Here is a 22,593-nt window from a genome sequence, read left to right as displayed (position 1 = left end):
CGCAGCGGGGCGGTGTCCGCCATCTTGAGCTGCGATTCGTCGGGGGGTGCCGCGCTCCAGGGTGAAGCGGAGCGGGGTTATCTCGCCGGGGGGCGGCAGTGGACGCGGGCGCTTCCTGACTTCACTTCAATGGGTAAGAAGGAGAGAGTGCTGAAAGCTGGCGGGTAGAAGAGGGAGCTGTTCGCCGGCGGGGAGGGGTGCTGTGCCCCTCGTCGTGGGGAGCCCCGGCGCAGGCCGGTCTCCTCTGCCTTCCCTGCCTGGCCGGCGGCAGCGGGGCGGGAAGCTCGGTCCCCGCCGGGCGGAGCGGTCAGGGCCGGGACGGAGTCCTCCCGCGCTGCTCTCTGCCGCCTCCCCCGCCGTGGGCTGCCTTCCTCCGGCCTCCCTGCCCCGCTGCCCGGGCGGCGGCGGGGGGCGCTTTTCCACCCCCCTTTTAGGGGACGTGGGTGAAATGCTTCGTTGATCTCTCTCCCTCTCTGGCCGGGGGGCGAGGGGGCTGGCGGCGTGACACGGCCGCGCCGGCTCTTGCGGCTCGGCAGCCCGTGTAGCCTCCCTCGGCTCTGCGGGACGGCGAGGCGGCGGCGCGGCGCTCGGGGAACCTGGTGCGACAGGGGGAAAGACGTTTTTCTCGGGCAGGTCTTAGCCGAGGCACAACAGGTGGGCGCGGTGCAGGATGTGGCTCGTGGAGGGATTTAGTGTTCAAATAAGTACAGTTTAGCGGAGACGTTCAGAATTTCTTGGATCTAGGCGCAAAAGTTGTGAAGCTTGAATAGATAGGGACCAACAGTGTTCCTGACCTTAAAATATGCATGTAAGATCTTTGTAGGCACGAGCGTATAATTTGATGAGCTTTCCTTTTTGAAAACAGTTTTGATGAGAGCTGTCTCTCAGCTGATGCATCTGTAACTGATTAAGGAGCTGGTGAACTAGATGGGGTTACTTTTAACCTAGCGCTTCTGTTTGTTTATTGCTTGGCCTGACAGTTTTATTGGCACAACTGAATTGGCAGGGTTTGAATGATTAGAGAGGTGAGGTGTTCTGGAACTAGTTAAGCCAGTCTTGTCCGAAAATTGCTCTTGTGAAATTGTACCTCGAAAGTCACAATACAATTACAATAAATTTACTTTGGAGGGTGGCTCAGTTAGCCATGGTCCAGAGATGGCAGTAGTTTACCAGGACTCTCAGCAGCCTAATGTGTTGATGTGGAACAGGCTGCTCAGTCCTCGGGGTGTCTTCTTGATGCCAGCCTGTCTGTGGACTGATTTCCTTTCATAGATGGTGTTTATTATTCAGCAGCCCTTGATACTGATATAACAAAGCCTCAGCATGGAAGTTGATAGAGAACTACACGCAGCTCAAGAACTGTAGTTCAAATATTCTTATGCCTTACTTGTTCTTTTGTTGTGAAAGAATTCCAGACAAATGAGAGTTTGTTTAGAGTTTTGAATCATATTTTTGACGTTTAATTATTTCTCAGACGAAGGCTTCAGTTTCAGCTTTAAAAACAAGCACCATACTATTAAACAAACTTTGTCGGTCAGTTACATTTGATCATTTCAGTGACAGAATCATGCTGCATCACTTTTATCTTTTCAGAATCAATATGCCAAAGATGACAGGCAGATACTAATCTTCATTATACCTCAAAAGAATTATTAATTAAAATGAATCGATCACTTTGTTAACTTAGAATGGAAAAGGATAGACCTGTCTGGGTGCTATTGACCCTTTCTCTGCAGATTTTTTTTTTTCTGTATATAGATGAGAGGGAAAATGTAAGATAACTCATAAATCCTGTGTTGTGTTTTAGTAGGCATCTTGTGTTAAAGTAGGCATCTTCAGTTAAAAAACTGAAGAAACAATAAAATAAGATGTTAAATGAAGCAGTAATTACTGCAGGTTTTCTTCTTGGATTTGTTCTTATTTTTTTTGATACATTTAATGTGTCCTTTCGAAAAGGAGGAAACAAATTCCTGTACTTGCTGACAGAGTGGCAGATAATTATTTCCTTAAATCTTAGATCAACATTTAGCAATGTAGTGTTCTTGCTTTTTGTGTCTCATAAGACGAGTAACTTAATTTCGTAGTAGCTTAAGCTATTTAATTAAGTGCTTGATCCCTGAGATGAACTGTAGTTTAATCTGCAGTTTAAAAATGCATATCTAGGCAATGATTTTTCTTTAATTTCTATTTTCGCGACTTTTTGAATGAGCTAGGCATTGCTACCAGGAGTATATTCAGCTGCTCTAGATACTTTTGCAGTAAAAGAAATGGCAGGTTTGTCTTTCAAGTCTTGGCCTTTTGGGGTAATTTTTCTTTTTTTAACAGACAGCATGGCAAGCCCGGGGAAAGATAATTTCAGAATGAAAAGCTACAAGAATAATGCACTTAATCCCCAAGAAATGCGCAGACGAAGAGAGGAGGAAGGAATCCAGCTTCGGAAACAAAAAAGGGAAGAACAGGTAAGCCTCTCATTGAGATATTAACTGTTAAGGGTTTGTGAAGTTATATTCAGGTCTGTGAAAGCAGATTCCTCTGGAGTAGAATCCAGAGAACCAGGTTAAATATATGCTTTCTGTGCAATCTTGGTGAGTGCCAGGCACCCTTCAGTAGGATCATAAAACAAAAAAGTGAGCAGAGGCGCTCTTAAGTCATTTGGGAACATCAAGGAGAGATCAATATCTTGAGCTTAATCCCTAGTCTTAGCTTAAACATGTAAGACTGGGGTGAAAGGAGTGTCTTAATTCAGAGTAGGTTTCAAAAACCCTGCATTCTCTTTTAGAGTTTGGGCCGAAGTTGCACTGTTAAAAGTGAGAGGATTATTTTTGTCTCTGAACCCATGTCTTAACCCGTTCAAGAGCTTTTCATAAACTAGGTTAGTGCCATGGCTAACAAATGGCAGTTCCTGAACTATTATAAATAATATTTTCAGTTGTTGTCACTGAATTTTTGGTGATGAGAGTACATAGAGTATTGTGTAATTTTATGGCTGGTGGTAGTCCATGTTCCCAAAATGTTTCAGAATTCCTTTTCAGGAAAGTAAGGAAAGTAGTTTGTTGTTCTCCTCAGTCTAAAGTGGTTGACTCTTGTCTCCCAGCACCTAGAGAGAGTCCCAGGCACTGATCTACAGTTTCCTCTGAGGTGGGAGTGCTTACCCTTCTCTTGGGAGAGTGGTGCCACTACATGGAAAAGGAATTTAAATTAGTTGGGCCAGAGAGGTAAGAGTAAGAAGTTCTGTGGTACTGGAGCACCTGTGAATGGGTTCGTCTGGATTTCACTATCTGTTGAAAGGTTTGTTTGTGTATTTTTGTAGTAAACTCTCCCCAGATAAATTATAAAAATAATGGGTGTTCCTTGTCCTGTGCTGAGTGTCATCAGACTGAGAATACTGTTGTGTTCTCTTTCTTCTTAATTTGTTGGACTAATGTTTTCTGCTCCTATAACATTGAGGGAACAAGTTATGTGGGAAAATGAGACTGCTTTTGTGCCAGAAAAAGTTAGAACTGCTAGATAGACTGTGTCTGTAAAAAGCAGTTAACAGGTTTCAACCAAGAGCTTCCACACTCTTGCTGAGTGCTGGAAAGAGTGGCTGATCTTACAAAAGAGGAACATTGTCTCTCCTTCCATTTTTAGGTTTCAGTGGAATTGACTGCTGTTGTTTTGTGTCCAGGGTTGTGCTGAATCCGGAAGTTGTGTGTTGAACGAGAGACAGAATGCTTTGTTTTAGGATGCTGTTTGACGTGGGTAGAAGTAAGCATGGAGTTACTTAAGCAGTTTTGGCCATGTGTGATAGCAGAAATCTAGTTGTCTAGACAACTTTGAAGACAAAACCTTCAGGGTTAAGTAGGCAGTTTCATTATTATACTGAAGAAGTGAGATCATAAAGGTGAATGGATTGAGATCTTACCATTTATTTTTAAAGATATTGACATAATATTCTTAGACTTGTTAATTATTGCTTGAGCAGGGGGATTGGACTAGATGATCTCCAGAGGTCCCTTCCAACCTCAACCATTCTGTGATTCTGTGTAATTATAATAGTTGTAAGTGTAGTACTGAATTGAAAATAAAAATGTAGGTTTGGTTTCTAGAAGCAAAACAGGCTAACATGAATGTTCTGTTTGTTTGCCAGAAAATGAAGCGGTACTCATTAAGCATACCTTTGAAATACTAAAGTTCAGGAATGTATTTAGAGTGTAGGCAGTGCATAAAGCCAACGTTAAACATTCACGATATCCAAAATCACTTTAAAGTTACGTCTTTAGAAAGTTCACCTTGAAGCTACACTGTTTTTTCCTCCATCTATATTAAAATAATGTTTCTGTTTTAATTTTTCTGCAACTGTAAATGTGGTTACCATATAATTATCTTGGACCTTCTGTTCTTATTGTTAAAGGGAGGAGTGCAGTGTGCAGAAACAGGAATGCTGCCTCTGTGTTGATGATTTTAGCTTATGAACTATGTAAAGAAGAAACAGTATTCTACCAGCTACTTTTTATTTAAAAATAAGTGCTGAATTGTGAGGGATTAAACATTAAAAGCAAGATGATCTGTATTTTGTTTTTCTTACTTGTGAAAAATGCATAGATCTTGTCTAATTAAAAAGAGCTCAAGTATTTAAGTATTTCTGTGATGTGGTGCAGTACTGTTTATCAAGATACAGATGTAGCAGTGTTTTTCTCTTTTATGTTCTTTCAACTTTAATGTAGAATTCCATTCGCATGGATGAATAGGAAGGTGAGTAGCTGAAACAGTTCAGCTGTCATTGGTGAAAGCATTTCTTCAAATACATGTCATTACTACTGCTCTGTGGTAAGCTTTGACAACTCCCATGAATTTCTTCTTTGTTTAGCTATTTAAACGCAGAAATGTTTCTCTTCCGGGAAATGAAGAATCTATGATAGAAAGTCCAATTCAGGATCCTGATGTCAGCTCTACTGTACCTATTCCAGAGGTAAATACTTTAGAGTGTTTTTAAAATATTATCTACATATGCTTAGTATTAGACATAAGAAATCGTTCTTTCATTTTTAGGAAGAAGTTATTACAGTAGATATGGTACAGATGATTTTCTCTGATGATCCTGATCAGCAACTCACAGCAACTCAGAAATTCAGAAAATTGCTATCTAAAGGTACATAAATATTTTCTGGTTTTGGGGGGATTCTTTTTATGTTGGTATTACAAATTTTAGTCATATAGAATCAGTTAGCTTCTAACTTTTGTTCTGCTTTAAAATAGAGCTTGCTGAAGCTTCTAGTTCTGTTTATGTAGAAACAGTGCCAAATCCATTCCGACATAATGGCGAAATACAAAAAGCTTCATTATTCTAATGTTAAGTCTTTCAGACAAAGTAACAAAAGCAAGGGCATTTTGATTAAAGTGTCCAGGACAATATCTAACTGCACATTAGCATTACTTACGGTACTTGTTGCACTGTTTGAATTTCTGGTCCTAATGCAGCCCTGTATTTGAGGGGAGAAAAATGATACAGCTGCCAAAGAGCACTTGTAATTTGTTTTTGTTGAGACTGTAAGACATGCAGTCTTATGTTAATGCCAATATTCATACAATGCAATGTAGTTAATCAGACTTTAGCAATAACAGAGTTAACAGAATTGAGAGAAAAATTGTGTATCAGAGAACCAAAATTAATCAAGCACCATATTGGGCAAAGGTATGCCTAGTTGTTTAACGTAGTATCCCATGCTTGTTCTTCTTCCATTGACCTGAATTACTGTTTCAGGGAACAGTGGTTTATGAGTTACTAACATGCCAATGGATAATAGTGTGTAGAACTGTTATTACACACAATAGAGTGTTTACTAAGTTATAGCAGTTTACGGAGATGATCCAACAAGCTATTCTAAAGTCAAAGTTTAGCTCCTTCATTTGAGATTGAAATGATTGAAGGCTAAAAGTTATGGTAAGAACTTCCTGAGAACCACACTGATGCTGTGTTATACTGAAAAAGTAATTTATTTGCTCTTTTTTGTTAGACTTATACAAATATCTTTGTCTTTTATCTCCTAGAACCTAATCCACCTATAGATGAAGTCATCCAAAAACCAGGAGTAGTGCAGAGATTTGTGAAATTTCTAGAAAGGAATGAGAATTACACTCTGCAGGTGAGTCTGGCTGGTACTGGTTTAGGATTTGGAATAGAATTAGAAACCCCCAAAACATCATTGGAAATCATGTGTTTTTTGTAGTCGGATTTAATTATTTTATTTGTTTATTTATTTATTTATTATCAAAGCTGTAAATCTTAGTTGTCTAAAATGTCAGTTATCATCACAGAAATTGTGTCATGATTCTACTCAATTTCATAGTAGTCTGTGGGATTATGTATTCAGCTGGTCAAGTACTTGGGTATGGCAGTCTTTGTTCAAGAGTGTTTCCAAAGTGGTAAATTAAGAGCATCAACACTGATGTGTGAGCAGCATCTGTTCTGTTTGGGTGCAGTGTAATATTTCTTTTCAGTTGTAATCTTACAAAAGAAGGAAAAAACACAGAAAACTGAAAGGCTTGTATGAAATACTTCCAGAAAATCTTTGGAAAGTTAATAACAAGGGAATAATTAGTTCTGACTGCCTGTGGTAGCCCATGGAATGGCACATGAGCCTTGTTTACATTTATATTAGAAGAATTAATTTAAACGTAATATAGAGTAACCAGAAAGGGTTTGTGCCAGTTAACAGAGATTTGAAATCTGGCTTAAAATTAAAGTGGTGCTAACCAAAGCCTAAAAACAACATAGATACTAACAATGCTTAAAAAATAAAGATATATTCTATCAGTGACAATTATTTTCTTATACAGAAAGTACAGTAATAATGATAATTACATTTTAGTGGAAAGGAAAAAAAAAAAGTGGAAAATAAACCTCTGCAACTTTCATGTCATAGATTACTTTTAATGCTTATGCTTTCTGCTCCTCAACAGTTTGAAGCAGCTTGGGCCTTGACAAATATAGCATCTGGAACTTTTCTACACACCAAAGTAGTAATTGAAACCGGAGCTGTTCCAATATTTATTAAGTTGCTTAGTTCAGAACATGAAGATGTACAGGAGCAGGTAACTGTTTTCTTGGGGCATTTTATAACTACTTAAAATTTATTTGTGAATGTCTTTTTTCTTTGTCTGGTTAAAGAAGTTCTGAGCCTCGTTTGCTTACTAGCCCATTGTTCGGGCTCCAGGAAGTTAAAGCTTTACCTTTGCTGTTTTTTTCCTTGTGCCTTTTTTTTGTCTGTTTCTTTCAAGTTCCTTTGAACCTATTTTTTATTTCATGTCATTGAATCATTTGAGAAAGTACCTCATTTCTATTGTGGTATTTACAAGTGAACAAAATTTAAAATATCATAATAGACAAAAAAATGATGACTGCTCTCCCCCCCCCCCAAAGTTACCATGTAGTGGGGTTTTTTTGTTTGTTTTTTTGTTTAATATATAATCCTTTTCTTCTTCCTCTGTATTATTTTAGTCTTCATTAATGTTTTCCTGAATTTTGTTTTTAAATATTTTGGAGAGATGCTGTAATATACCGGCTTGTACTTTAGCGTGGTTTTGGAATGCTTAAGAATTTGAATAGTGAAGGTTTCTGATTTAAAATGCCTTTGATTCCTCATGCGTGGTTTGCATCTTTGAGCCAGTTTTATTGCAGCATTTATTGAGCAAATGTAACTATTGAGAAGAATATGTATACCTTTTATTGAAAGGCATATGAATCAACATATTTTTGTAACAGAAGACTTTCTTTAGTTAAAAGTATGACCTTGTGTACGTAACTGACTTTGTATAAGTATGCAACAAATGCAATATAGAAATCAATACCGTCATCTAGGAATTTTATATTCAGAATGATATTGCTAACTTTTTTGACTCCATAATATCTGCTGTAAAAATATGTAGATTATCTGTAGAAGTTGATATGTAAGCATGTATAATTTCACTTAGATGCTTTACTTTTTTAGGCAGTGTGGGCTCTTGGTAACATTGCTGGTGATAATGCAGAATGCAGAGACTTTGTTTTAAACTGTGGAATATTACCACCCCTCTTGGAGTAAGTATTGTAAGTTAATAGTGTAACTGTAGTATAGAGCTATAGATAACTATAAGCTTCAACTTAGAATTCACTTAAAAATAAATACAAGCTTTCTGCTAAGTTGAGAATACTTATTTTTCTTGATCAGATAACTTAAAATGCGCTCTAGATACAATTTTGTTTTAAATATTATACTGCTATGGATCTAACATTTCAGATTATCTGATCTTTATATATAATTTTTAAATAATCCATCACTAGACACTGTCACAGGTTTTCAAAAGGTTATTTTAGTGTTATTTCATAGAAATAAAATGTCTGTGGTGTGCAGCCAAGGAGAGCATTGTCAGAGTTCTGAGTGTATATAAGGTGGGAGAAATGATTGAAGTCATACATACATTTGTCTGATTCCCACTGGCTGTGCAACAGGTCGTCCTCTCTGGCTTCTCCAACTTTGTCCAGTAGCCCCAAGCTTCAGTCCTGCTATCCATTTGGCTGTTGAGATGAGCTGGCAGAGTAGTTATTACATTAGCCGTCTTACGCCAGATCTCCCTTCACTAGGAGTGTCGTTCATAACTAAGCACAGCAGTTACTCTGCTAACTTTATGCTTGCGGTAGGATGTAATGTAGCTTCATCACAAACAAAAATGTATCCAACAAAAATCTTCTCAAATTTATTATTGCTTAAAATAATAATTACTTAAAAGGATTTGTAAAATAGCTTAAAATAATATAGTGCAATGTTGTTACCTTCCTAAGGATTAAAAGGCTTAAAGATTTTGGTCATTTTGGTATGTATCTGAAAGTGAGACTGATTTTTCAAGTTGTGCATCTTTTGCATTCATTAAGCAAAAATAGTAGGTTTTTTTTTTTTTAAGATCTTTTAAATTCTAATATTTTTTGGAATCTTATTTTTGTTTTTATATATATATTTTGATTAATTGCATCCTCTGAATGAAAACATGAAAGTGAACTCAAAGCAGAGTTTTGTCTCCTAGCTCCTTCTGAAGAACCTCAGAAGAGATTAATTGGATGTTTTTTTCATATTAGCAATGGTGTACTATATATGAACATACTTCATTTGGGAATGAGTTGTTCATGCAAAATAACCTATTCAGATTCAGTTCATTCTAAGAAAAAATTTGCAGCATGTGAGCTATTAAGAGAAATAAACTGAAACTAGTACTCAATAATAGATTCCCCCCCCCATATGGCAGTGTTAGTAACAATACACAAGAAAAAGGCTGTTTATCTTTTTGATAACTTTTTTTTTTGTCTCTCTTTGACAGACTGTTAACAAATTCAAATCGTCTTACAACAACTAGAAATGCAGTCTGGGCTCTCTCAAATCTCTGTAGAGGAAAGAATCCACCTCCAGACTTCAGTAAGGTATAATAAAAAATACTCATCTTGAGAAATCAGAAAATTGAAGGGAACTAACACACACAATAACACACAATCTTTATATCTGGGGATCAACTCGATTTTGTCATTTTAATGTAATCACACAAGTCTTCTCCATCTGCTTGTTCTGCACCAAATTAATGCTGACAAGTATCAGAATAGATAAAATCAAATGACTGTTAAAAACTTTAGATTTAAATTAGTTAGCTGCCAATAAATAGTCCTTCACTGGTGTGAAATAGTGGACAAGTAATACATTGAGCATCAAACCCAATGGGGCTGTACTTTTTTTCAGATTTGTTTTAGATGTGAGTTATGACTGAAGCTTTTCTTCTGTGAATTTGTGATTGTTTAATAAGATGCAAGCTCACACTGCAGGAATAAAATTTTCTTTGCATTTTCCCCTCTGTCAAGTAGAACTTAATTGGCCTGTGATTTCTGAGATGGTTTGCCTATATGCTGTCCACCTCACTTTCTTCTCTCTGCAGTCAGTGGTTATAAAGACAGTAAGACTTGCAGAGACTGGTAGAAATAGTAGCATCTTATTTTCAGTATTAAATTAATTTCTGGTAACTTTAATGATCGTAAAAGATGGAATTGAACATTACATGTTCTGGTAGAAGAGACTGGGGTTAAAAAGGCAGTAAAGATGATTTGGAGAGAATGTGCATTTATCTTGAAATTCAACTTGTAGAGTAGTGATTACTGTCACTGCTGCTTTACAATTCCTGAAGAAAAGTGAACAAAAAGGGGGAATTTCTGACATCAGTTAATTGTTTTGCAATATCTCTTCCGAAGCTACACCATTCAGTAGCATTTCCTTCTGATAGTAAAAAAACAACAAGGCTCTTTGCTGCTTAAACCATTTTTACACCACTGGAAAGGATGTTTTGTAGGCAGCTGATAATAAGAATAGCTCCTTTGCTTTTTGCCCTTTGCAATAGCACTGATCGGACATGTAAAGCAAGCTGAATTGAATAACAGATGCAAGATAAAGTTTCAAATTATACATAGAACATGACATTCTTAGTCTGTACAGCTGAAACCTGACAGTTTTCAAGTGGTGTTAAAATGGCCCATTTTAGTGGGCTGCATCCATCTGTTTGTGTGGAGCTTGAAGAAGACGAGGGCTAGAGACCACAGTTGAAAGGAGAAATGAGAGCACATGTAGCTTGTTTGATTTGCCTTGATAAAATGCTGATTCCTTTTTGTGAATTACTCTGAGAGTCTTTGTATTAAATTTATATAATTTGTAAATAGGTTATTACAAATAATGTCCAATACTTCTACAATGGCAGTAGTGTCAAAAAGCGTGATTACTGTGAATTTCCCTTCTATCTGGGCACTTCCAAAAAAAAAAAAAAAAATCAGTAATTCCTGATCATCTGGTTATCTGTAAAAGCAGATGTTTTCTGTTTAAGTTGATTATATACCAATTATATACCTAATAGGCTGTAAATCAAAATTTATCCAATTCACAAGTTTGAACTGGATATGTAGTTTAATCAGGAAAGATGCCACCCAGGTCCTGTCTCATTAAGGAGCACATGTGCTTTGGCAATAAATAGCTTTGCACCTCTATGCTTTTGAAAAATGTTCTCTGAAACATGAAAAATAGGAAATATCTGTATCTAGGAAATACTTATGCAATATATATATTTTTTTCACCTAGGTTGCTCCTTGCTTAAATGTTTTATCAAGACTGTTGTTTAGCAGTGACCCGGATGTATTAGCAGATGCTTGCTGGGCCCTCTCTTACCTTTCAGATGGACCCAATGATAAAATCCAGGCTGTTATTGATTCTGGAGTATGTCGAAGACTGGTAGAGTTGCTGATGTAAGTACTCTCTTCATCAAATAAATGTCTTATACTATTGTTAATATTAATGAATTCAAACAGTATTGAGCTCTCCATAAGGAGGAGATCTCCTCCCGTTGGTGTGGGGGGTTTTTTTTGTTTGTTTGGGGTTTTTTTTTCATCTCAAGTTTGAACTTTCTTTGGGAAGTAATGAACATGAACTCAGTCTGAAACCTTTTCAGTTACTTTCTAGGTTGCTTTGCTCTTGGGATTTTTCCTGAGATTAATAGTGAAAAGAGTTTTCTCCAGAGTACTCCTTTTTATTCTTTCAAAATTTAATGTAGGATATAATCTACATATAGAAGTCAAAAGGTGAAGGCTGAAGACCAAGCTTGAACTGTAAATTAATTTCTCAGCTTAATTTTTTAAATGTCAATGTTTTATTTTGTTTCTTTACCAGCAATGCTATTTTCTAGGACATGAAGTTGAAATACAGGGAGGTCTTGGACAACCAAAGTCCAGAGACAGGCTTCTGCCGCTTTTGAGCCATTCAAGAATACTGTACTTGTTTTATGGTTATTTCCCTAGAAAGAGACTAAATCCCAATGTTCATATGGGGACTGCAGAGTAGGTGGTAGTGCAGTGGTAGTAGTTCCCAACACTGACAGCTGAGCATAGCTCCCTATGAAAAGCTCATTTGTGTAACTGTCAGGAGAGGGTAAAATTCCTTTTTCTTCCATAGATGCTTTAAGAAAACTGAGTAGTTTTCCCACTGCCTCATCCCCCCATTCAGTAGCTGAGTATGGACTTCATATGTTGGTTTCTATGGTCATTCACTTACAAAAGAGGGGAAGTTCCCTTACAAAAGGAGTCTTCTAAGTTTTAGTATATAGCTAATGACACACCTTTTGTCTCTGGGGCTATTGGATGGTGCAGTTTCCAGATTTATATTCAGTAATATGAGGTCTGAGTGAAGTGTTCACATCCTCATCTTGTAGACAGCATCTGCTATACAGACTGCTGCTCTTCTGCTCTACAGATGCAAGTTTTGTTGTTCTGTAAAGATGCCCTTTCCTTGAATAAGCAATTCAGCTATGGGTTTACAGTTGTCAAATTTGGCTAAATAGGGGGAATTCATAAGAAATATTGCAGTAGTTTCTGTAAACAAAAATTTAGCACCTGAAGTAAACCATTGTTCACTGAAAATGCAAAATTATAGTGTAACATTTGGTAACATCAAACAATTTAACATTTGTAATATCTCCAGGCATAATGATTACAAGGTGGTATCCCCTGCATTAAGAGCAGTTGGAAATATTGTTACTGGCGATGATATCCAAACACAGGTAAGACTAGTTGATTTAAGAAAAAAATGAATTGGCAGGAAGAAAAAGGGATACAGAATTTTGTAAAAATTAATTGTAACAAAATGTGTGTCTGGTACAGGAGTCCATATACCTCACTGAAAGAGGCTCTGTATAAATCTCATTTGTTTTTTATACTTTCAGTCTGACAGCCAGTTTAGACTGCTATTTTAAACACTAAATTATTGCAAGAATTAACTTTTTCTTACAGCAACATATAAGTTTAGGGGATTGCTTCATTTCTGTATGGTATTTTGAATGTTGCTTCTCATGAATTGTGAAAAAAAAAATTATTTCTTAGCGGAGGTTCTATTAAGATTTTTTTTTTTTTTTTTTTTTTTTTTTTTTTTTTAAGCCTTGAAACGCAGTCAAGTTTTTCACTTTTTATAAGCAGCACCCCTACTAGGTTTGTGCATGAATTTGTCTGTGATAGTCTTGCTGATGCAATTTGTCCTGAAGATTTTTTTAGGCAGTGGAATCGAGTTTGAAGCAATGCAGAAAATACTACCGAGACAGGTCCTGTTTTGAAGAAAATTGTGTCTAAAAGGCTTACAGAACTAATGTACACGGAAAATAAAGAATTCAGTTAATTACTTTTTTTGTTTTGGGCTCCATAGAAGAGGTTTTCATTGAGGAATTAAATACAAAACATCTGTGCCTTAAAAAAAAAAAAAGTGAACAAGTTAGGTTTAAACTTCTCCGTTATTTAAGTTGTCATATTCTAGTGTTAACCAGCCTTATTAAGTCTTGCTGTCTTTAATCTCCATGTCTGAAGTTAATTGAGGGCAGATTCTTTCAAATCATTGTTTATTCAAACACTGGAGCATTGAGAACCTTCATTTTGCAAGATGTTATCTATGACATTTTGTAAAGTATAAAGCTGCTGCAAAATCTGTTTCTTTTGAGATTATCTGTAAAGTGCTTTTTTGTTGTTGTTGTTAATTGCACAAGCAAATTTGCAATTCTCCAATTATTTTAGGTGATTCTAAACTGCTCTGCATTGCCCTGTCTCTTGCACTTGCTGAGTAGTCCCAAGGAATCTATTCGAAAAGAAGCATGCTGGACTGTTTCTAATATTACTGCAGGAAACAGAGCTCAGATTCAGGTAACAGCCTGTATATTAGTAATCTGGGTTTGTTTGTTTGGTTTTTTTGTTTTCCTTTTATGAGCTTGCATGATTTTCCATCACAAGGAGAAATAAGTAGATGTAACATTAACTCTGCATTATTTGTTTTAGTCCTGTTTATAATTTTATCTATCTTTTAAATTGTTTGTTAATTTTGAATAAAGATTATAAATAACTTCATAAGATACTCTTTTTAAAAAAAAAATAGTTATCGTCATTTGTACTGGAGAAGATGATATGTTTCTTAAAGGGATTCAGTTAATTCTTATAGAAGGAATGAAAGGATACCTAAAATATTCTCTTTAGATTTAATATCAGCATTTGCTATTTTTTCCTGTGGTGCATCATTTAATGATATATTCTCTTTAATTTTGTTATGCTTTGTAGTATATATGTTGTTAATGTAATAAGCAATTTTCTGTCTTAAAAGTTGGAAAGAAACACCTTGTACAAACTAGTCCAGTGAAAAGAGGACCATTCTACCAATTCCGCCTATTTGGAAATGTTGACTATTTTGCTTGTTTCAGAAAATTGGATGATGTCATTAATACTGAGTTGTCTTGTAGAAATTATGAGATCCTAACTATTTCTCCAGTGATCAACCTAATGTTATTACCTGAAAAAAGGTTCTGTTAGAAGACACTTTCACAAAAATGAGAATTCTGAATCAGTATGAATCTTTTTTTTTTTCTTCTTGGATCATGGATGAAAACATTATTTGGTTGAAGTCTTTTTAGATATTGTTGTATAGTCTCCAATTACAGATACATCTTTTCTATAAAAATTGCAGACCTGAATAAAAAGGCCAGAGTGAAGTTTTGTTCCGAGGCTTGACCTCAAGTTCGAAATCTCGGATTTTTCAGTGCTTCTCTTAGGTCCTGTAGCATCATCTTAACATATTAATACAATTTTTAAACAGAGCTATCCAGTAAGCGTTATTCTGTCCACCACAGAAGGCGAAATCAACAAAGAAAATATTCTGAAGGCTAGTGTGGTACAATGTTGGAATAGTTCTGAGTATCAGTTTAGCATTCCTAGTTAATGTGGTGCCTTCTTGTTAGGAAACAAAACATTGTATCCTTTGATATGAACAGCTATGGCTGAAATCTATAGTGAAGGGTTTCAGTGCTCTTTTCCTATGTAAATTAACTTTCTTAATTATCACAAAAACCTCCTAATTTCTTCTTCTAGGCTGTTATAGATGCAAATATTTTTCCAATATTGATTGAAATTCTTCAGAAAGCTGAATTTCGCACCCGAAAAGAAGCAGCGTGGGCCATAACTAATGCAACATCAGGAGGAACCCCTGAACAGATTAGGTAATTAGTTTGTGCATGTTGCTGTTTTCTTTGCCTTAAATATCTTTTCTAACAAGTTTTTATTTCTGCAATTGCATCCTAACAAACCTAGCAACAAAACCATAAGCACAACTTTAATTTCCTGAAACTGTCTATACAGTGGATAAACATGTAGAAATTCAGAAAAATGAGTAAAAGATATACAGTAGGATTAACAGCAAATTGTCCGAAATTACTTTTTCACTGGTATTAATTTTGTGAAAGCTTTAGGCATAACTTCCAGAATTGATGTTACATTGTCAAACACAGTTTAAATAGTTAATGAATAGTTTCAGTATTTGAAAATGGAAAATTTGTGCAATGAGGCTGTATCTCTATCGAGAAACTTCAAAAAAATTATCTATTTCTTCATGTATTGTAGATTCATTGTCTGTATTATTTTAAAACAGATAACAAACTTTTTCTTCAAAATGTAGTTTAATAAAACATTACTATCAATAGCTATTTATGTACTGCAAAGACTGGACATCTTAAATGACTAGAATCAAATACTCTGTAGTTTCTCTGAATGCTATTAGTGTAGTTGTTTGTATTACTAGTTTATATCTGGATTTTAAAATGACAGTATAATATTTAGAGGCCAGAACTGAAAGTGATATAATAATTCCTCCAGCATATTTGTGAGATCTCTTACAACAGGTGCATGTTTATTTACTGAAAAGTTAAATCATTCTTGTTTTCTTACAACTGCTAAATGTTATCAGACATAAGGAAAGTTTGTTATTGTAATTGCTTGCATAACTTAACATCTTAAATTTTAGCATATTTAATATAAATTTTAATGCAGGATCTTGGAATAGTAAACATTCATATGAAACTATACATATAGCTTCCCATCACAAAATAGATACTGTCTCTTTCATGAAGTTTTAGCCCTTTTAATATCCTCAAGATACTACTCTCAAACTGCAGGATGCTTTACATCCTCTAATTAACTACATTCAGACAATCTCTTGATGGAGACGAACAATACTGTCTTCATTTTACTTGCACAATAGGAACCAGGACAGAGGTTCTGAGTTCCCGAAGTCCACACAGAATTTTGTGCAAAATTGAGAAGAGGAACAAGATACTCAGAATCCTCATGTTTTGTTGTATTCACAATTGCCTCCTTCCCTTTATAGTAGGCAAAACTAATGTCTTAATGGGTTGTTGGTATGGACTGTGTTAGTATGGACCACTATTCTTACCTCTCTGTAACATGTTACTTGTTATTTTTGCCACTATGAAAATTCTTAGTGCCTGAAAAAAAGAACTTACTACTAACTTTTTCTCCTATACTCAGACAAACCTCTCTGAAAATTGTACATAAAAAGGAGCTGAAAAGATTCTTAACTGAAGTTTGGCATTTATAGAACATACACATTAATTTTTAGGGTAAACTAGCATAATTATTTTATTTGAGATTAAGTTTATTTTTATGTTGTTGCATGTTTTATAAATATTTTGTTTCAGCCACTTTTTTTAAACCAAAATTAAGGACCAACGGTGATAGAATGGCATGTCAGAATAAATGTGCTGAATTATCACCCTCTCCCTCCCCCTCCCCTCTCTTTTTCTGCTGTTATAAAGGTACTTGGTAGCATTAGGGTGCACCAAGCCTCTTTGTGACCTCCTGACTGTGATGGATTCAAAAATAGTACAGGTGGCTTTAAATGGACTTGAAAATATCCTGCGTCTTGGAGAACAAGAGTCTAAGCAAAATGGAATGGGCATTAATCCTTATTGTGCTCTTATAGAGGAAGCATATGGTAAGAAAATACTTATTGTAAAACTGCATACCTATTTCATTATTCATCATATATTATTTCAGGCTGTAAAAACAAAACCATTGTCAACCATATGTATGAGATTTTTAGGTAAGTTTAATAGAAGAATTTTTTTCTTCAAGCCTAACTGGACATTAATCACTGCAAATTGAATAATGTAACATGGTGGGAAAAGCAGTTAAATGCAGAAAACTTTTTTCTTTTTCCTTTTTTTTTGCCTGTGATCAGTTTATGAAATACTCATCTAGAGAAACATTCTTGGAAGCATTTAATACACAGGTATCCTAGTCTATGGGAGCTATGGTTTGCATAATTTTATCATTTAATTGTAAATATGTGTTTATTACTTTAATATATACTGTTATCAGATACAGTTTCATTACCAACAGGGATGCAAGATCAGAATTTGTCTTACTGTCTTAGTTCTTCTAATTTATAACTTCATTTAAATACTAGCTTGACAGGTATTTTTTTTTTTATTCCCAAAGTTGATCATTTCTTAGCATAGTAAATATCAGCAATAGCAAGAATCTACTTCAGATCATGAAATTAAATAAGTTGTAGTTACTTTTGAAAACATTTCGTTCTCCTCCTTCTTTTAAGACATTTTGAATTAAACCACTTTTAAAAGGCAGAGTATCAAAATTAAATTGTATCTGTGAAACTTTACAACTGGATGCTTTTGATTTGACAAAATTAATGTTAAAACTGAATCTGTCATTATTTATGGAGGCTCATCTTTTCATAGTTTCTGACAAGAAAAAATTGGCAGGCCTTTTTGTTTCAGAAACTGCAAATAGTTCTGGTTGGCTATATAATATCTGATTAAATGCTACTAACTTTTCTGTAAGACAGTCATTAAATCTGAATCCCTATTAAGGAGTTACGCTTCTAAAATCAAGTACAATTCTATGCATTGGCAAACCTACTTTGCGATCTAACATGGAAGATGAATAAGCACTTAATACTTTAATGTGACTTACTATGAACAGACTCGAGATCTGGGACAGAATTTCAACTATTGAATGTCTGGGGTCCTTTTGAGAAGGTTAAGTACGTCTTCCGAGAGATGTTAACACTACTACAGAAATATTAAGATTGTCACAAAACAGCCAAGGTTCCCATTTCATATTGTGATGGACTGATTGACTTTGGCAGTGGGCTGCTGAAACTGTGGATAGAAGTTAATTTGGGGAAACAGCTGTGCCAGCTGATGACATCACCTGCATTTGGATTCTGTAGTGACCAGAATGGTTCATATGAGCTCTTCCTCACCCAGCTTAGGTGAAAGCTGATTTATTTTAAATAGCTAAACAGGAGTTCTGAGTTAACCTAACTGACTTTACCAAAAGTAGGACTGGAGACAAGAAGAGAGGAAGCACTTACATGGTGCTCTGCTGGCAGAATTATATAGGTATAGGTGATGCCCTCTAAGTTTGAAAACTTTGAATTTAAATTTGAAAATAGAACTAGAGTTGAAAAAAGATATCAGGCTGCAGCCAGTGATAACCCCATAACAGGGGACAGAATTACTTGAAAGAGTAAAACTAAACTCCTTGTATCAAAAGATATGAGAATACTAGAAGTTGCTTTAGCAAACAGTTTTATACTGTCCTGATTTGAAACAATTTGCTTTCTCTGTAGAGATGGTGTGTTTCTTTGTACATATCACAGCTGTTTACTTATCTTAATTTATATCCTATTAATACAGTTCTTAGAATTACAGTTGGAACTGCAAAGCTGCAGCAAATGTAGCCTAGAAATAGGTTACAAAATTCAGTAATCTGTCTTAATTAGGAACATTTGGTGCAGAAGAAAATACATATTAATTTCTGGAAAGAATGGGGAAGGAGGAAAAAATAATCCATTTTTTGTGAGGTTCAGTAACAGTGAATGAAATTAGATGGCTTGTGGGTTTGTTTTGTTTTTTTTAATTTAAGAAGTACCACTAAGTTTTCATATTACAACCTGTTTCTCTTTGAATTCATTATTCTGCTAATCTTCAGAAGCAACTAGATTTTGAAAAAGTTTTGTTTTTAATTTAGGACTTGATAAAATTGAATTTCTTCAGAGACATGAAAACCAAGAGATCTACCAAAAGGCTTTTGAACTCATAGAACATTACTTTGGTGTAGAAGAGGAGGATTCCAGTATTGCACCTCAGGTGGATGAAAGTCAGCAGCAGTTTGTGTTTCAACAGCAGGAGGCTCCAATGGAAGGGTTTCAGCTGTAAAAAAAACTAAGTGAAGACAAGCATAAAATGTAAACACCTGTAGTTTTGGGGGGGGTTGTTTTTAAGAGATCTCTTCTTTATGGCCAAAGCTAGAGGAAAAGTTGAATATGTTTTTCAGAGATAGAGGAAGAAGCAGCTCATGCACTTTTGTACATTGTGTTAGATATAACTGTTCATTTTTGTTTTGTATTTGCATTTTTCATTATCTCATATGTACAGAAAACAACTGTGAATAATCATGTCTACAGTAAAGCATTAAATGTGATTTAACAAGAACTGTTAAGCTAAGACACAGTAGGATTTTAGGGGTTGTGAATTTTTTATGTAGTCTCAAACTGCGTATCAGCAATACCGTTATTGACAGTTGCATTTTTGGCAGTAGGCTTGACTTGCCCAGTCTCTATCAAATCTACCTCTTGTATTGAAGCAAAAACATTGCTTCAGAGCTAAGGCATGAAATAAAGATGAGCTTGTAAAGAAGCTGAATTGGAATGTGAAAAATATTTATTTAAATTGTGCAACTTTTATGCATTACTTAACATACTGATGGAAATTATTTATAAAATGTATTTAAAGACATAATAGATATATAATGCTAATTACCTAATATTAAATATATGAAAAAGCTTTTTCTGATGTACACAGGAAGAGGACTATTTCAGAGGCTTTCAGATTGGAATCAGCAGAGAGCTTGCTGGTCATTTGATGCTAGCTCTGTAATTAAAGCTGCTAAATGGCATTAAAAGTCAGCCACAAATATAATACTTTGCTGTGGAAGCAGTTGCTGTAGTTACCACAAGAATGCTGTGATTATGAATGAGAGAGATGATTTGCACAGTTGCAAATACAAGGCAGATGGTTTACAGCTGTCTCCTGTCAAAATGTGGTAACACTATTTTAATTTGAGAAATGTTGCAGTGTTTGCCTTTCTAGTAACAGTAGCTTTGTTTAGAGGGTAGGTGTTATGTTTTTGACCAAATCTGTTAACACCATTTGAATTTTTAAGTTAGCTATCTTGGTTTTCTTTTGGTAAAACAGTAGAAATGCTGCAGTGAAAAATGGATAGAGAATTGCTCCTTTCCAGTTGAATGAAAAGTTTGTTGTACTGTAAATAGTATTAGGTATGTGGACACCAAACTAACTAGAAGTTATTGTCTTCTAAGCATTTATGTTCTACAATACAGTGTTTGCTGTTAAACACTAAGACAAGTAGGATTCTAATATTTACATTAACCATTTTAAATGCAGAAAAATATATGCTCTGCTTGGACTTGCATATTAGTAGTGTTTTTGGAATATTAGTAGTATGTCTCATTTGGAGAAATTAATCCTTTGGGTTAATTAAATTGAGTTTTATCTGTATTTAATGTATTAACACCAAACTCCTGGGTTAAGTGAAATCTTTGACATGAGAGCATTTCATGCTTTATAAAAGCTTCAATTTAAACTTACAGTTACTTTTCCCATGGCACTGTGCTTGCTACTAAATATTTTAATGTACTGAGAAATACAGGTTAAAGGTGATATCATTTATAGTACCATTTTATATTTAGAATTTTTTTATGTGCAAGTTAAGATTCATAAGATGTTTCAGTTTGTTACAGCAATATATACTATATTGTAATTGAATGTGAGACTTGAAGTTTTTTTTTAAGGTTAATGGTCAGTTTTGATTAAGATGTAACTGGGAGGGAAGAAACCTCTTTTGAATATTTTACTGGAAGTTAGAGGTATGTTACAAGAAGTGTATATAGGAGTGCTGTTACTTTATGAACTCTGAATAATGAGATATTTTAGCAAATGACACTTTAAGCCTAGATTTGTACAGCATACAGCAGTTTTGAATAGTATGATAATACTGAGTACAGCTGCCAGGTTTTCATATAATGTTAGATGATTGTATTTATGCCCTTTTTACTCTTATAATTTTAGTTTTTGTATTCTGACTTCCTCCCCTCCCCCCCATCTGTTCAAAGTACAGGGTAATGATCATGGACATCTACCAGGATTGCTAGTAAATACTGAATTTCAATGTTCTTCTAGTGTAAGAAAATTATTCAGGTAACAGGGTGTTCCACTGCTTCTAACAAACTTGTTTTGATAATATTACATAACCATCTGTGCCTGCTTTTTATTTGGAGGACCCTGTAAACACTGCATTTATAAGCCTCTCTAAGCCAAATCTGGATTAAAAGACTATAAACTATAGTCTCTTATAAACTATAAGAAATACTATACAAATCTTGATTGAAAGACTTGAAAATGGAGAGAAGAGGGGACATTTAAAGTATTATATTTGTTTTGAAAGAATGTCTTCAGTTTTGTGGATGTATTATTCTGTATGTCTGAGCAGTTAGTGACTGCACTTTATGCATTTAGATAAACTATATTTCATGCCTCTGATACATTTTAGGTAGTAGTTTAAAAGGGAACTAAAATTGACTGACTTCAGTAATGAAAAACATTATTTAGTCTCAGCACTTGCTTTACCTTAAAATTTGTTTTTGAAAATACTTTATTAGCTGTTCTGTAAAGGATAAATGTACAGATGGCCTTTCCTATTTTAGCACTGGGTTTACAACAGGCTTTGTGAAAAGTGCATAAACGATGAGTGTAAAGCCAGGGACGGTGACTTGGAGTCAACTCTGGTCTAGTCATTTGCAGGTAGGGAAGTGAACATGATGCTGTTTCCTAAACAGATGAAACCAGTGAGGGTGGTGGGGAAGATGAGAAAAGATCTCAAGTCTGGCATTTAATTCAAATACAGAATACTGTAGTGCCCCATCAGCCAAAAAGTCTGTTTAAAAACACAGTTTGGGGGGCTTTCTTTAATTAAGAGGGTACCATTTATTTTTATTTAAATGTGAATAATAACTAGTTAATCTATGCAACTATGCAAAGCTTACTTTTTTTTAGTTCCCTACTCTGATACACTGAATAATATCTGTTTTTTTCATCATTGCACTTTTGTCTGAGGACTGGTTCACACAGCTTTTTAATTTTCTAGTATTTGCTTTAAATACTGTTGCTAGCAGCAATCAGAAAATAGTAATAATGTTGGCACAGAAATAAGTTAGCTATAGAACAAGTTTGCAACTGGAAAATATTTATTGTCAGGTCTGTCTGTTCATCTGAAAAGATGCACTATTGTCTTTGCTCCATGGTTTGTTCTCAGTTGGTTTAAATTTCTTAAATTGCAAGACCGATGGTTTTTGTAATAGGTCTGTCAATTGTTATGTGAAGTTTTAACTCTGACCTCGAGTTCACTGAAATCTGGAATGAGAAATTTCAGTTATTTATAGCATGACATCTTCATGTAATATTGTGAAATTAAAATACCTATATTAACTTTGGATAATAATAGTGCATCTTTAAATCCAGGCCAAAGGCCCATTACTGTAACAAAACACACGAGTAGTATGCAATATTATGGAATGTTACAACTCCGAATACCATACAGAAACCAATAAAACCTATTTTACAGATGTTTATTGTATTTAT

The 22,593-nt window shown here is 35.1% G+C and overlaps 1 protein-coding gene across 5 annotated transcripts; it reads left to right on the top strand.

Moving 5' to 3' along the window:
- Positions 1-22: 22 nt before the first annotated feature.
- On the top strand, positions 23-22,577 carry KPNA5 (karyopherin subunit alpha 5). Of its 5 annotated transcripts, XM_067293809.1 has the most exons (15): positions 23-133; positions 2,326-2,459; positions 4,707-4,734; positions 4,850-4,951; positions 5,032-5,131; positions 6,031-6,125; positions 6,943-7,074; positions 7,971-8,059; positions 9,331-9,430; positions 11,118-11,281; positions 12,510-12,588; positions 13,586-13,711; positions 14,924-15,051; positions 16,663-16,841; positions 18,905-22,577. In XM_067293809.1, exons 2-15 carry the CDS (start codon positions 2,380-2,382, stop codon positions 19,090-19,092), a joined length of 1,590 nt encoding a protein of 529 aa, XP_067149910.1. In that variant the 5' UTR covers positions 23-133; positions 2,326-2,379; the 3' UTR covers positions 19,093-22,577. The 5 variants fall into 5 exon arrangements, with proteins under 5 accessions (XP_067149910.1, XP_013814546.1, XP_067149913.1 ...); XM_013959092.2 differs by lacking the exon at positions 4,707-4,734; XM_067293812.1 differs by lacking the exons at positions 23-133; positions 2,326-2,459 and adding an exon at positions 3,215-3,288 and having other exon boundaries at positions 3,668-4,734.
- Positions 22,578-22,593: the final 16 nt, after the last annotated feature.

This window comes from Apteryx mantelli, chromosome 3 (assembly GCF_036417845.1).
Source record: "Apteryx mantelli isolate bAptMan1 chromosome 3, bAptMan1.hap1, whole genome shotgun sequence".
NCBI classification, from domain to species: domain Eukaryota; kingdom Metazoa; phylum Chordata; class Aves; order Apterygiformes; family Apterygidae; genus Apteryx; species Apteryx mantelli.
This window is presented reverse-complemented; position numbering and strand designations above follow the sequence as displayed.